At 35.4% G+C, this 15,889-nt stretch overlaps 1 protein-coding gene across 1 annotated transcript in view; it reads left to right on the top strand.

The window, feature by feature from the left end:
* TMTC2 (transmembrane O-mannosyltransferase targeting cadherins 2) overlaps positions 1-15,889 on the top strand; it is a 144,083-nt gene that overhangs the window by 113,311 nt on the left and 14,883 nt on the right. Inside the window, exons 10-11 of the mRNA XM_018080793.2 lie at positions 1,884-1,998; positions 8,972-9,035. Of these exons, the coding sequence (XP_017936282.2) occupies positions 1,884-1,998; positions 8,972-9,035 (179 nt within the window). The remainder of the gene's footprint in view (positions 1-1,883; positions 1,999-8,971; positions 9,036-15,889) is intronic.

The following is a 15,889-nucleotide window of genomic DNA, read 5'->3' as shown; positions in this document are numbered from 1 at the left end:
ATTAACAAAAGAACCTTAATGTTAACAATTTATGGTTGGTTTGCTTTAACATGGACCTAAAGATTAGGGATACTGCTTTACTTCACTTTTTGGAAGAGAATTGGAATACTGGTTGGTCAAGCTTGTTTCAAATAGGAATTCAGCCCAAATCAAGAGATATGAACTGCCTGTTGTAGTTGGTAGCTTTACTTGGAGAATTTTCAGATTCAAATCTCAATTTGTCCTGCTACATATAAGGCATACCCTGATGTTGTACCCAAACGGGGGTGGGGGGGGGGGAAGAAAAAAAAAAGGAAGCAAATTTACTGCTTTTGTAAGCATTTGTTGTCCCTTCCTAAAAGAATTCCACTAATGGTTCAACCCATGATTTCTAATTCTGAAGAATTATTTATTTATTTATTTACTTATTGTTCAGTGTGAGAGAATTTTTTTTGTAAATCATCTGTTTCTGGGCACAATAAGCACAAAGCCTTATACTGCAGCAAAATATAGCACGTATTAGAGTGTGGATGTAACTAAAACAAGCAAACCTTATACTGTGAATGCAGGAAGGCACCAGAATGTTTTTACAAGAGTTTTGCAGATATGAATAGAGTCATGCCTTCCTGCATCACCGGATTCACTAGGTTTGTACAGACTTTGCTAACTCTGGCTAACTGGATTTCTGGATTTTTTGCATAAGCACATAGCAAGCATGTGAGCAACAGGGAATGCATGAGGAAAGGAGGGAAGAAAAAAAGAGAAAATCCCTCACTATGAGAGGGAATCATTTGCTCATGGGATATTATTTCTGAAGAGGCTGGTGGTCAGTGATGGCATGGCAGACAATTTTTGGTTGAGTGATCTAACTTTACAAAATAAATTTAAAAGGGAAGGATGGCATGATGGAATCTATAATCACCATCCTTGAGGATAGCTTTTCCAAACATAAAGTTATGTAGACACAGAGTCTAGATGGCTGAAATCTTTTAAAAAGTTGTTGCAAAAATAATGCATTTTATGAATTAGGAATGAAAAAATCATTTAAAAGAGCAGAAAATAAGGTTGCTTAAGTATCTTCCAAATTTCTTTTTCATCTTCATCAAAGAAAACCTCATTTTTGTAGAGTTCTACTATGTCTTATATGTTCCATTTTGAAACTGCTGTACTTCAGTTAAAGTTTAGTTAGTCTTAAATTATTCATTCTTTTCAGTTGAAACTTGGTTTAATGATTATGATAACATCATTTGTAAAATTCAGTCACTTCATTTTAGCTATCTTCTGTTTATTTTTTTTATGGAAAAGGTAAGAGTCATGTAGGAAACTTGTAAAGAGCTACCTATTGGGTTAGTGCAATACATGATAAAATACCAGTTTGTCAAGGTATACATATATAATAATTTTAATGCTGATATCATTTATAATTCTAAAACTGTTCTCATGGATATATATAAAAATGTATCTTTTAATATGATTTTGAGATATGCTTTTAAAATGGGAGTGTATTTGATTCGTAGATGTTATTTACTTCAATTTGTCTTGAGGAAATGAAGATAAATGTAGAGGCAGAAGGGCAAGTTCTCAAATGGCAGGCTTCTTGGAGGTTGGAAGTACTATTTCTTGATGGCTGAGTTTTACTCTATTATTCTCACTTTTCCTAAATATGTTCCACAAATATTGTTATTACCTGTCATATTTATTGCATTTTTTTTACATTGACTATATTTTGAGGATGCTGAAACACAGAGCAAATCAACAAATAATATTGAATGTGATTCAACTGTTTGTTGATTGATTTTTTAGTTTGTTGGTTTTTTTTCGTGATTCCTTTTCCTAACTATACTCTCTGTAGTATATTAAATCAGTTATTATCTGCGGGCTCACGGTCATGCACTCCATTGCAGGTCAGTTCCTCCTTGAAGAATCCCGCCTGATAGAAGCAGCTGAAATGGCAAAAAAGGCAGCTGAACTCGATAATATGGAATTTGATGTTGTTTTCAATGCAGCCCATATGCTCAGGTTAGTGCTTTTACATCTGTCTTACTTGATTTTCCTCTCTTATTTTGGAGGGAAAAAGTATTTATAGCCTTCGCTTATGCAGGATTCTTTTTAAAGCCCAGCAACTCTTTTGAATAATTCAATATTGCTAATAAGATACAAAGAACTGGAATGAAACTGTTGCAGGATTTAGCACTTTCCATTTCTAATTTTCTGTGTATTATCTCATAATTTCCTACCTTCAAAACTTCTGTAGTTTACAAGTACGTAATCCATTTTGCTTACATAGAAGAATAAGTGTTTCTTTTGTGAAGAACCTTCTGCAGGATTTCCTTTCTCCTGATTTTTAAAAATTTAGTGTGAAAAGGTGAGATCATATTTCTGTTCTAGATGTAAATAGAGAATATTGAAAATTTCTGTTAGTAGGGAACACTACAATAATTAGAAATCTAAATATTCCCAGGCTAATAATGACTTTGCGACTCATAGGAGCACTTAGTGGTATTCTCAGAATCTGTGATTTAAAATGTAGTCTTATATTTAATTCTGTTCTATCTGAATAGAATTAAATTTTAGACTTTTTTTAGCTTTTCAAGCTGACAGACCAGGTTATTCAGTACCATTAAGCTGCTATCTGTGAGTTTAACATTATCATTAAACTCACATTACTGTAATAGGTATCCTCCATGCTTATTTCTAGGATAACTATCCAATTATTGTCTATTGTCTGCTTAACAGCTATAAGGATGCTTGATTTCATTTAGATGATATCTAAGCATAGAAAATGCATGAAAAAGGAAATAAAAAAATATACTTCATTAGCGCAAAACAGTTCTTGAAATAATTTCTCTGATGAAGATATCTCACTAGGCTGTTTATACTTTCAACATTTTAAATATGAAATGAAAGGAAAGGAAAATTGTATAAGAGAGAAGGACAAGGGTATAAAACAGATGGTAGAATCGGCTTCAGGCAAGTGACCTGAGTTTCAGAATTACAGTTTCTATACCATGATTTTGAAATATGCCCCAAAACACCTTTTGAGAAATAACTCTTACTGCTTGTAGATTAGAAAGGAAACCAAGAAAAATGGTTCACTGGTAAACAATAGTTTGACCTGACTCAGGTGTATGAGCTGTTTTAAGGATCCTTGCCTTCCCCTGATTATTTTGTGAATGATATCTCTTGAGACAGAGTTCAGTAATTTGAAACATTTAGATCAATGTTACAAATTCACAGACAGAAGCATAGCAAGCAGCTGAATTCAGAGGGGTATAGAGTGTGTCAGAGTCCTGATTTCAGTGATTGTGTTGTGGAAGATAAATTTAAGTGGTGTGATTGTGTGTATTTTAAAATATGATGATGTAGATCAATACTATTTTGGAAATAGGTTTAATAAATCTCTCACTTTCTCTGTGAGCAGAGTGAAGCATCCGAAGTCTTGAAGGCATGTTTGTTTACATCTGGATATGAGTATTTTTTAACTTTTCAAGTAACAGCAGTGCTGCTGTACTACGTGGCTGCTGTACATCAGCCATGGTTAACCTACTTGATCTGATTGGGAGTATACTGTTTTTGGGGTGCCTTGACCAGCATTGAGCTCAGTGATTCTAAGATGCATTCTCTATTTTTACTGTAAGCAAAAAGCCAAAACCTCTAGAAACAAAGAAAACTTGCCAAACAAAAACCCTTAAAAAAGGGGCCTGTTTTAGTTTAGCTGGAATCCACTGTACTGCTTTGGGATACCCGGTTGGTCTAATTTTTCACTTACATGCTCAATTCTCTTTGTGGAAGATTGTAATTGTCTTCCTAATATGCTCTGGGAGTCTAAAATAGTCTGGAGGATTTAGCAAGAGCAGGGTGGCAAAGTTAAATTCAGCGCTGCTAAGCATTTGCTTAAAACCCCCATGTGTTAGCATCTGACTGATTTTTGCTGAAAGGTTACAATTCTGTTGTCTGTCCTTGTTCACTGCTCTACTTAGCAATTGATTTAAATATATTGCTTTTGTAAGACTTGTTGTACAAGGGCAATGTGTATTCATTCATTGGAACAGGGCAACTACAAATCCATTGTGAGCCTACAGGACTTCAGAAGCAGCCGATTTTCAGGATCTTTAGAACAATGGAGAGCTAAGGTGATTCCAAGAGGAAAGCAGATACCAAGACACAAAAGAGGAAGGAAAGAAGGGAATAAACCAACTGGTATAGAGTGACACAGCTAGGAACTGTGAATGCTAAACGCTGTCATAAATAAAAGGCTGAAATAGTTTCATGTAGATGACCAACTGCTTTTTAGGTACCCTAGAGAGCTACAAAAACTGACCAGTGAGTAAGAATTTTGAATGAACTGCACAGCTGTGAAATAGAAAACATATTATAGAAGTTCATAGAGCATGAAAATGAATTGACTCTGGTGAGCGAGATGGGATAAATTTTAAAGATGTGTTGTGGACTAAGAGACAGAAATTGATACTAATGTGGATGATGCAAGGTTTCCAAAATTACTGCAAGATAATAACAGCAGCTTAGATTTTTGTATAGATTCTAATTTTTTTTTCAGACCAAATATTCTACCCAGTGATGTATTTTTTAATTAGGAAAGAATTATCTTTCTCTCCTCTCTTACTACTGTTTCCACTATTAGCCTAAGGAATGTCAGAAGACTGAGAAACATGAAGACATTTTTTCAGGATCACATACAGCTTCTTTCAAATTTGGTTTACAGCTGTTTTGGATGGAAACTAATCACAATATTCTTTCAAAGTTCAATTTGTTTTTCTACTCTTGTGCTAAAATATTTTCCTTTTTTTTTTAATCCCCTTACTCTCTGAGAAAAAACAAATTAAAATGCAACTTCTATAAAAATTTACAGCTTTTGAAAATTTTGAACTAGAATACTGCAAGGTAATCTTCTTTTTCTTAAATTTGCAACACAATTGTTAACTGGGTCCAAATGCAGTAATTGTATTTATAGATAGCCTGTTCTCACTTTATAAGTCACAAGAACTTCTCCTCCTCGTGTCAGGTATTCCAACATTGCTTACTTCCTTTTTTTGTGGCTGATCTGAAGTAAAAAAATTAACAACTGAGTTAGTTCTGTTTGCATTATTGAGAGACCTCCCTGCTCCTAATAGCACATAGTTTTGGGGGTTTTTTTCCCCTAAATGACTTCTGTAGCATCCTGATAATGCAATGCAAGATGAATCAAGTCATCTGTAAGAGGGGGGAGATGTGGGATGACTGTAATCCATTTCTTTGCAACAGTCTGGTAACTTTTCACTTGCATAATACTTGCCTGTAGAATGTATTATCTCAACAAATTTGTTTTCCAGACAGCTTTCTTCAAGGTCATGCAGCAATTTGGGTGGTACTTAAAACAGTATCTGGTCACGTGTTTTACTTTTGTGCTATTTCCAATGCTCTTACTTATAGGAATTTGAAGCCCTTCAGAAAAGCTAGATACATTTTAATGAAATGCAGTGAAGCACGTGTTTGTAGTGCTGTACCTTCAGGGACTAAGTCATGCATTAACAAGTGCTAAGTTTAACTTTTTAAGTTTTGTACTAAGTGAGCTGCCATGAGCTAGATTTCCTGTGGTCTAGGAGAGGATTATTTTTAGAATGAGGGACGGCAGTGGGATGACACTGATGTACTAATTAGAAACAGGAAAAGAGTTTCACATTGTCTTCACATGAAAACAAACTTAGGAAGAAGACCTATTTTTATAGGAATAATTAGTTTTTTCATGCTTCTGTAAGTGGGCTATTCTGGGAAACTCTCATATTACATGAAGTTATAGCATGTTTGTTGTCTATTTGAAAAAAAAGTCTAAATTGGAGCAATATTACATGACATGGTCTTTGTTTCTCAGTGAATTTCTGTAAGAGTATTTTGGCTCTCCAGAATACACTGATTGAACATGTTATTCAAACTGCTGACACAGTCTCATAGGCACAACTTCACTCTGTTATTGTCTCAACAGTTTATATTCATTCTTTAATTGCTGTCTATGTGCTTAATTATATAAATATATGTATGGCAAAGTATATAGTCTATATAAAATTTTTAAACTAAAAATGTGTATGAACAGTTAGAGGTATAAAACCTGATTATGATTTTGTTGTGACACAAAAAAATCCTTTAAGAATGTCAAGTATCAACATTCAGTATTTAAAAATATGAATCTCTGAAGAAAACTTCTTTGTATCTAAGCTGACATCCATGACTTCACTGAAAAAATAGTCAACAGTCTGAAGCCTTGTACCAAGCAACAGGCAGGTTAAAACTAATGCTTTCCCACTCACATGTTTATGTATGTAAACCAGTCAGCACTGGTGGTGTTTTTCTCTTACAGCAATATTTTTTCCAGTGATCAACATAAAGATTCAAAATGAATGTAAACTGGGTGTCAGGATAATCTAAGTGATGTGCTATCAAGCACATTTATGACGTGTCAGCATCAATCAGCTGGAACTGAATACAGAGAATTGGTTGGTCTGGAGGCTCAGGTTAAGAGATATGAGAGAACAAAAAGAGAAAACGTTTTTGTTCCTTAAAACAAGATTGAATGCTAGTGCTAATAGGGGAAGTCAGATGTGTTTTCAAGGTCAGTTCTCATGAAAAGATTTAGGATAGAGGTTGAAATATGTCTCATAACTATGAAAAGGACTCTGTCTTCTGAACTTCTCTTTGTTACCTTTCCTTCCTTTCTGTTTTATTATCAACATTTTATCTATTATTTTACTCTAATGTGAATTATGTTACCTTTAGTAGTGTCCTTCCCTTATTTGACATTTACTGCTCAGTGGCATAGGGTTGGTTACTACAATTTCCTACCTCTGTACCTTTAATTTTTCTCAAGGGAAAGCTATTTCAGGGCTTAACATAATGAATTTCTAGCTTTTGCAGTGAAAATGGGATCCAGAATTCTGAAGCATCTTAAGTAAGGGAACTGATGTTGAATGCCCCAGAAATGGAACTGGCATTTTCCTGACCAGGTTACTGTGTTGTGCATGCATTTCTATAAACTGTTTTTAATGGAAAACTATACATTCAAACTGACTTCAACTTAGCAATTAAGATGCGTGTTTCAAGGTGTACACATGGGAGGAAAGCAAGCCATGTATTTCCACTGGGCTAAAAGGGATTTTAATGTGTTCTACATTCACATGCCAACAACACTTTTTGGAGGTGAAGTGTACCGTTTGTATTTGCCTCCTGGGCAAGAAACCTTGTTTATTGTACGTTATTTCACCACTTTCAGAAGTGCTTTGTGTCCTGACAGTTCCATGCAAGCAGGGAAAAAAAAAAAAAAAGCTGTGTAACATGTTTCATTTTATAGCACCTTGTTGTAAATCCTGAAATTCATAAGTATGAGAATATTTTTTTTCCAGTCATTTCAAGTGCTACTGATGCCCAGCAGGAGCAATTCAGAAGCAGGTTGAATTAATATTTTTAGACATTCAATCATTTCTAACCACTGCAACCACTGAGTAAATGATACATGTGAAAAGTAATTTAAAACAGTTAACAGGTATAAACCAGATTCTACTTAGCAATTGTTACTCAGGAAGTGATTTCAGCTTGCACAGGAATTATGTGAGAAATTTCAAAGGGATTATCCTTCTCCTCTTCTCCTCCCAAGACCAATAGCTGTCAAAATGTATTGACCAGGATTAATTGACTATCATGTATTAAGTGGCTAATGTTTAAAATCTGGGTGGATAGGAACATAAAATTAGAGCACAGTTTGATTACTGAATAACAAAGCATGTAAAGGCTCATGTAATGAACAAGGTAAAATCTCCAGGAACAAGTGCTCAGTTGATTGATATTCTTTGAATTAGTAACTGTTCTCAAAAGCAGAAGAAAAAGGATAAAAAATCAGATGGCCAACCCTACTCAGTGTTATTCCGTTGTCTAATTTTTTGATTTCGTATCGCAGAAATGCACCTGTGTTATGTAATCACATAGCAAGAACAAATATGCTGAAGATCTGTCCTAACTCGCCTATGAAAGGGCCTATCCCTTCATAGGAAAAAAGGAAATAATTTTGGCAGAAGATATGTAGCCTGCCTGAAAGTCATGCTTGGTTGTTCTTACAGATTTACCATCTTTCTCATGACATGTATGTGATAAACTGATACTCAATGGACTGGTAGACAAAATGAATAGTTGGAGGGAAATTAGGAAGGTGGAGACAAAAGGGGAAGAGAGGAGTTTGAGAGACGAGATAAAAAGGGCCTGTTGAGACAAAAACATGTTGGGATTTCTTTGGCAACAAATTACATTTTCATTTGAAGATATTAAACTAAAAACTCAGGAGAAGAAATAAAAAGTAAACTACTAGGACCATGTAGATGCTGTCTGTATTAGTAAGGAGAAGAAAAACAGTTGAGCTGATAGTGCTTCAGGTACCCAGAAACTCATTCTCCTGGAACTAAGTTTAAATCCCCTCTCAGAATGATGTGAGTAAATGTTGAAATTGGAACTCTTTTCTGAATAAATTCCCTCAACCATGGAAACCTAGTTTTCAGAAATCATTGTATTATCTGACTTTTTTTCCTTTTTTTACTGGAATGATAGCGGTTTTGGGGAAGTACAATGTGAGAAATTGCATTATTGCATAATTTACAGTTTCTGAATTTAAAGTATGTCTGATGACAAAAGTGAACCAGATTTTCCTCTGGTGAAGACATATGTCTCTGTTTTTGTCTGAGATGAGTGTTCAGCTTTCTGTATTTCTTTGTAATGTGTACTAATATCATTTCAGAACTGAAAAAGAAAATGAGGTAGGCAAAGAGGATTTGTGCTAATGGACATTCTGAACTATAAGAAAACTTTTAGATTTACATATTTTGTGCATTTTTTAGGGTAATTTCCTTAAACAGAAAGATAGTTGCAGTGTTTTGGTTTTAGCTGTGTTTCTTTAGATATGAGTTTTTCTTAGCCCAAGGACAATGAGATGTAATTGTTGTTTTTTCTGTCCTGATAGACAAGCCAGTCTTAATGAAGAAGCCGAGAAGTATTATGAAATGGCAGCAGGATTAAGACCTAATGTAAGTACCTTCCTAATGATATCCATTACTTAAGTTGATGAATGTGCTATGGTACTGAACCCTTTTTGTTGAGTAGAACTTCTTGCTGGAGCATTTGATCTCTTGTCATGTATTATATATGTTCTTTTAATGGTTAATTATTGGGTCGTCAGATGAAGCTGTTCATTTGTCAAACCAATTACTGTGCTTTCAAGTTGCCTCAGTGAAGTGGTCTAGCAATAAGTGGCTAACAAGCATGGAAAAGACTTCTAGATTTAGATTTATTTATCTACATTTAAATGTGTTAAGTTTGGAAAGCATTTCCAGTTCCATCTATTTTCACTAGTAAAAGAGAATGAAGGGCTACTCTGTGATCCACTGTTTAAGGCATTTTAAATAATACATTTATGCCTTTTCCTCTGTCATGAACTTAAAGATAATTTTGCCTCAGAGGTATTTATCTCCAAGGTAGTTGTATATTGGCAAAGAAATACTTGTTTTTTGAAGCAGAAGTATGTAGGAATAAGTGACAGATGCTTTTTAAAAAGGGAAGCTAATTTCCAGTTTTACTGCATCTGGAACTAAAGAAATAAAAAATTTTTTACTCACCATTTTTTACTCAGTGTTATATTTCTTTTCAATTACCTGCACATTTTGGGGGGACAAAAGTCATGAATATAAATGAGGCAGAATTTATTTTAAATTATTTTGTATTATATTAGTTCATTCCTTGTGAAATAACAGTATAGACTTTGTGATTCTTTATGCTTTCAGATGTTTTTTGGGTTTTTTTGAGAGGATACCTTAATGTTGAAAGGATTCCCTCAGTTGTGTGCAAACTGGTACAAGTCGTCTTCTGTGGTTCATTGTACGCTTAAAATGTTTCTCAGAAACTCCAAAATAAGTTTGTTGTGTAAACCATATATGAATATGATTATTTGTGTGAGGTTTCTCAGAGAGCCTCGGAAGTAACTGACAGCTAGGTTAGGTGTTTATAATTATCGATGACAAGTTTTACATGCTAAGACCAAAGTATTCTTTTTGAAGAAAACAGTTCATTGTAGCGACTTTCTTCTAACTTTATTAGGATAAACAAAGATCTAATAAGTACTGGTGTTCAGCTTTCTTTAAGAGATAATTTCACTTTTATATTCAAGATCATAATTTAACTTCCTAGCATAGTATGCATATGATTTAAAGCCTTTAGAAAATATTTTACTGAAGAAGAGTGGGAAGATTGTGTCAGTTTTCACTGCCAGCATAAACTTTCTGATGACTTTACAAGGGCATTTCTCAAAAATGTAAACAAAATCAGAAGTAGTCATACATCTCTCTCTTATTAACTCTCAAATTTACCATAATAGTTTCAGATCAGGAGAAGAAGAAGCCACTTGAGGAGTATTACTTGGTAGTAAGCAGTATAACGTATACATGGTAAGAAAGAAGCTCCCAGTCTTTCCAAAATAATATAGAATGCAAATTACTTATGTAACCTCTACTTCATGGCTGCATCTGTACTGATAAATTAAATGTGCCCAGGGCTGTTTTGTAGTGTTGATTGAACCAGCTGCTTAGATTGTGTCCAGGTACTGTCTGAGAGACTGCAGTGTCCCAGTCCAGAGCTGTGTGGGAGCTGTCCTCACGGCTTGAAAAAGCCCACAGTTTAATTTGTCCTTTTGGATATAGCCTGTGTATCCTATCACTGTCTCATAATTATGAAGGATCAGCAAACTTATGTGAGTCAAGATGCTAAAGAAATATCCTTAAGCAAAATGTAGTGCTGAAGGATTTAATTTTATTTTTTGTATCCATCACTAATGATCTAGAAACACTTCGTTACAGAAAATTCAAAATAGTAGATGTATTAGTGATTGAGACGGTATCTTTTGATATTAGTGAATTATGGATCAGCATCCCAAGTAAACTGGATCTCGGCTTTTTTTTTAGTATGACTTTTTTTCCCTTTGGTTCCCCAATCACTTCTTCAAGTCCCAGGTTGAAGATTCATTTCTTTGTTATCAACTTCCTTTCACTGTGCCAAGACAACTAAATTACTGGTTATTCTTTAGAATTAGACCTGTACCTGGCTCCTGAGAGATTTCCAACTAGTGCAGTTTGAAAGAAAACTCAGATTTCCACTCTCTTGCATCCACTTCTTTACAAATATAACATATTGTATAATTTCTCTAATATCACTGCTATAAAATACAGTCCTTAGCAGGTATAAGACGTTAGCAATACTATAAAATGAATCTTTTACTGATTGTTATTGAATTTTTATGCTCATTGAGCTTTCATGACAGAGTTTTGTTCTCAGCATTCTCTCTGTTTTTCTTTTGCATCTCTTTCTCTGGTTTCTCAATCATTCCTGTTGCTTTTGGGATGAAGCAACACTGCGTGCACAATACTTACTCTCCTGTTCCCTACTGTATAAGTCCTTCAGATCCAGAAGCTGCTCTGCTGAGCTTTTCTACACCCTTGTTCAGTTTAAATGGCCATCTGAGTTCTGACTTTCAGAGATACTTACTTGGCTATTTCAGTGTTTTTTCCAAACATCAGTCTCCACTCCTACATTTGTCTCTTAGACAAGTCCTTTTATTTTAATATCTCAGAACTGGGGAACAACAGTGAGCAACCAGTATATCTGTGTCTCAGTCACTTTCTCATTCCATTTAATCCATTTTTATAAAGGTTGTGACTAAGGAGGCTAAAAACATCACCAGAAACACAGTATTCAGTTACAGAAAATATAACTTCGCTGAAACATGCAAGTTATTGTCTTTAAGAAAGCAAACATAAAAAGATTTTATTTTTGGAATATTGGAGGTGATTCATTCATCATTGAACTAATTTGGAGAGGTCTGAAAATACAACTTATTTTTTCCATGACAAGCTTTATGACAGTGACTAAAGTATTTGCAAGAAAAAGTGTACTGAGTAAAGGAACAACTGAACACAGCGGAGGTGTGTTAAAATATGTATCCACATCTTGAATGCCATCTTTGCTTTTGGATACACATTCTTTCTGCATAGTGCAAAGGAGTTAAAACACTTTGGTACAATAGCAGCACCAGCTGAAGAAGAGCTTGGATGCACATTAAAAAAAAGTCTGGCTGTGTTATAATGTCCATGATTGGTCTTATTTGCAGTAGATGTGTATTTATCCTCTGTGAAAGTAGTTTCCAGGCAAATTTCAGTAAGAACATTATTTTCTGTAAAACACACTGCTGCTGTGGAGACGAGAATGATTTGTCTTAAACTTTACTGAAGAAGCAAGCATTCTCAAGGTTATGTCTATTAATTTCCAAATAGGCTTCACAGAGTTGACTTCCCCTGGACAGCCAAGGAGAGAGAGAGAGAGAGGAATCCAGGAAGCAGTTCAGAAAATTAATCTACTTTTATTTGCTATGAATAATTTCTTATGAGATTCTCTTTTCTTCCTTCAACTCTGTAGGTGACCTACAGATTAGTCTCCCTAGCCCCTTGATCTTTATGAATACTTTCCAAAAAATGTGGTTTTGCAGTGTGTCTTGTACCGTGATCAAAACAAAATCATTTTAGAGCCTTCTCAGTGAGAAACACATATGTGTTTGTTCTAGCAATGTTGGCTTGAGTGTATGTTAATCACACTGGTCTAGTTTTAACAAATTCAGTTGCATGAAGAAATGAAAGTGTAAGTTTCTTAGATATATATACAATAATTATTCTGAGTGAGAGTATTGCTGAAGAAAATCTGTATTCAGAGATGATTTCTAGGTGCCCTACATATTGTAATGTTCACAAACCAGGAAATTGTTTTAACAAGTTGTTAGGCACTCTAAAATGTGAGCTTTAAGCTTGCTTTGTTGTGGAAAAATCAGTCATCCAGAAACTCTCTTTAAATTGGCATTCTTTTCAAGAATGTGAAATGTTGACTTAAACTTCAGCTTTTATTCAACTTTTAAGACATCATTTGTGTAATAGAGCTGCATTTCTAACTTTTTAAGTCTGAACCTGAAGCAACCAGTCTTAAAAAAGCTGCTCTAGAACCCCCACATATGGCCAGTGGCTTTTGAGAAGAAAGAGCACTTTGAAGTGTGACCTCAAGAGTATTAAATGAAAGAGAGCTCACCAGAGCCTTAAGACTTTGAGCCACCACCTTGAGATGATTGGCTTAGAAGCATTCCTCAAGGAGGTGCCGTGACCTGCAAGTCACTACCATCCCAACCACATATTAGTGCTGTTTGCAATCTGGAGCTCATGACAGCTTTAAGCCCCATGTCATCGGCACATTGTCAGAAACAGCTGTTTCCACTCTACCACTTCAAAAGGGCTTGATTAAATGTCTTACTGTAACAACACACATAAAGACATACAGAATGAGGGTGAAGGGAGAAATGTACCTATAAGCAAAATAAACACAATTTCCACTAGATGGTTTAATCATGATGTGGGGGACTAAACCATTTCTTGACTTGAAAGGTTTATGTAATCAGTTACCACAATATCATATTAAAAAGCAGTTTCTACAAGTGCTTTTATTTTTTCCCCTAATGCTGGAGTACAGATTTCATGTCAAGGGCTCCAGGCTTGCAATAAGCTCTACCTCAAGCTGTCTAACTGGTGAAAGAAGAATGCTAGTGATTTCCACATAATTGACTGTAATTTTATAACCACCTTAGAGATAACATGCTTTCCGTGACTTCTTATGGAAAGTGTTCATAATATATGAGGTTTATTCATGGCAGGACTTCTAAAAATGAATATACTTCCAATTGTTCATAGATCTTTAAAAATAAAGTAAATGTTGCATTTTGTCTTGAAACATCTGTAATCAAGATCTGCTTTATGATATGTTTTTCCTTAGATGTTTCCGTGCCAAATTTTCCTATTTGATTTTCTTGTGAACATTCAGTAATTGTCTCATGTAGATTTACCATGCTTGGAATAATTGTGAGGGAAACAACTTTAATGTATTTTGCCAGCTTTAAGGGCATGTCCTCTTATTCCCAGGGAGAATTTTCATAAATTTTTTAAGGGCTTCAGCTATGTTAATTCTGCTGCTGTTGGCAGTAGTGAATGGGTTAACAGTGATTCCTACATTGTCTGCAGCTGATCCTTGATTGACAAAAAACTGGCACTGTTCAACACTACACTGGATCCAATGTCATCCTCACACTGCTCCAGAGATACAGTAATGAATGTATTACTCCTGCAGCCCTTCTGAGCAGCTCTGCCTGGTCCCTGTATTGCGAGTGCAACTAAAGTGCCTTGCCATCATACTCCTGGTTTCTGGAACATAGTACAAAAAAAGCTGACATAGTTCTCTGTAGAAATAGTACTTATATGGTTTTTACACCATGTGTTATTGCTAATAAAGCATGACAATTTCCAGTTGAGAGTCCTTGTTTCAAAATGTTCTTCTGTCTGTGTACTTGTTTATTCAAAATAATGTACACATGGCAGTATTTTATGTTTATCTGCTGGTGCCATGGAATGACCACAGAGCTGTATTTTTAGGTAGTTAGCATCTACCAAATTAACCTTCAGTTGTCTGCCTTTACATAAAATAGGAAAGTGGGCCTTGTGGGGCAGAAGAAGCTTCTGCTGACTGCCTGTCTGCCTGCCCTTCGAGATGCTCCCAGCTTCTCCTGCCCTGTGTCCAGGCTGCACAGCTTTCTTCTATCAGCGTGGCTGCTAAGCCTCGCATTGTTTAAAGGCTTCCTCTCAAGTGTGCCAAGCTTTCTGCCTCAATTATATGAATGGCTGTGGATTCCTTCCAACCCAGCAGCACACTTGGCCCCCTGAAAAGGCCTCCTTTCTTTTCTCTTGGTGAAGGTGTGAGGAATAAGAAGATTTCCCAGTATCCAGTTCTTCCTCTCTTCCTGCTAAAGACTGAATGAATTGTTATAGGGCATGCAGGGACTAAAAAAGGATACTGTGGCTTTTTAGGGACTAAAAAGGATACTGTGGCTTCCTAATGAGGAGATAGGCATGACTGATGTGAAATGTATTTGCAGATGGCATGCTTTTAATAGTTTGACTTCAGGCAAATACAGTGGTGGGAGGCTTAGGCATGGATCGACTCTGCTGAGGAGATAATGCAACACCCTTATTGAAAAGAGGACATCACTCTCTGATCTCAAAAGAATAAAAGACCACTTTCTTGGTTACTCTAATTTGGTTAGACTATACCTGTTGAAACGCCATAAAAAACTGACTCAGAGATTTGATATCAGAATAGCTGTGATATTTTTCAGCCTGCATAGCAGAAGGGTGACGTTGCCTAAAGGTTGTACAAAATGGAGAAATTCGAGAAAATTAATATTAACTGAATGTGACTTTTCCTTCATTTCAGATAGAAAGAATCTTCAATGTATACACAGAAATAGCAAGACTTCTCTATGTAAAGAGTTTATCCATGCACAAACTCTCTCTGCCCCTTCTGAACTGGGAAGCTTTTTTAAATCTAATTTGGGCCCAAGTTCAATTTTGTTTTGTTGTTGTTTTGTTTCTTCCCTTTCAGATCCTTCTTCTCTGGGGCTTAGTCTAAGACATATACATTATTTCTGTCCAGCTATTTGGGAAAAACAGTATTTATTCTTTTGAACAAAAAATTATCTTTCTATATTTGCAATTGTATTTGTTCATGGCCCTCCTAAATATTTTAAAGTCGCATTTGGGGTTTTTGTTGTGCACAGTCATCAACTTCAAGACAGGCTTTTGTACAGGCTGTTGTTCTGAATCTTAAAGTACTCCTACTGCAGCAGAGATTAGTGCCTTCCACCTTAAAAAAAACCAGCAGACAAAACAAATAAAAACTCCTATACACTGTTTTTCATCCCTGTGATCTCCATCAGGGGACAAAGAAAGAACACAGGCTATTGGAATGGGGA

Source organism: Manacus vitellinus, unplaced genomic scaffold, assembly GCF_001715985.3.
Source record: "Manacus vitellinus isolate BGI_N305 unplaced genomic scaffold, ASM171598v3 scaffold_5_pilon, whole genome shotgun sequence".
Classification (NCBI taxonomy): Eukaryota; Metazoa; Chordata; class Aves; order Passeriformes; family Pipridae; genus Manacus; species Manacus vitellinus.
Note: the sequence above shows the minus strand (reverse complement) of the source record. Positions and strands in the feature narration are given on the sequence as shown.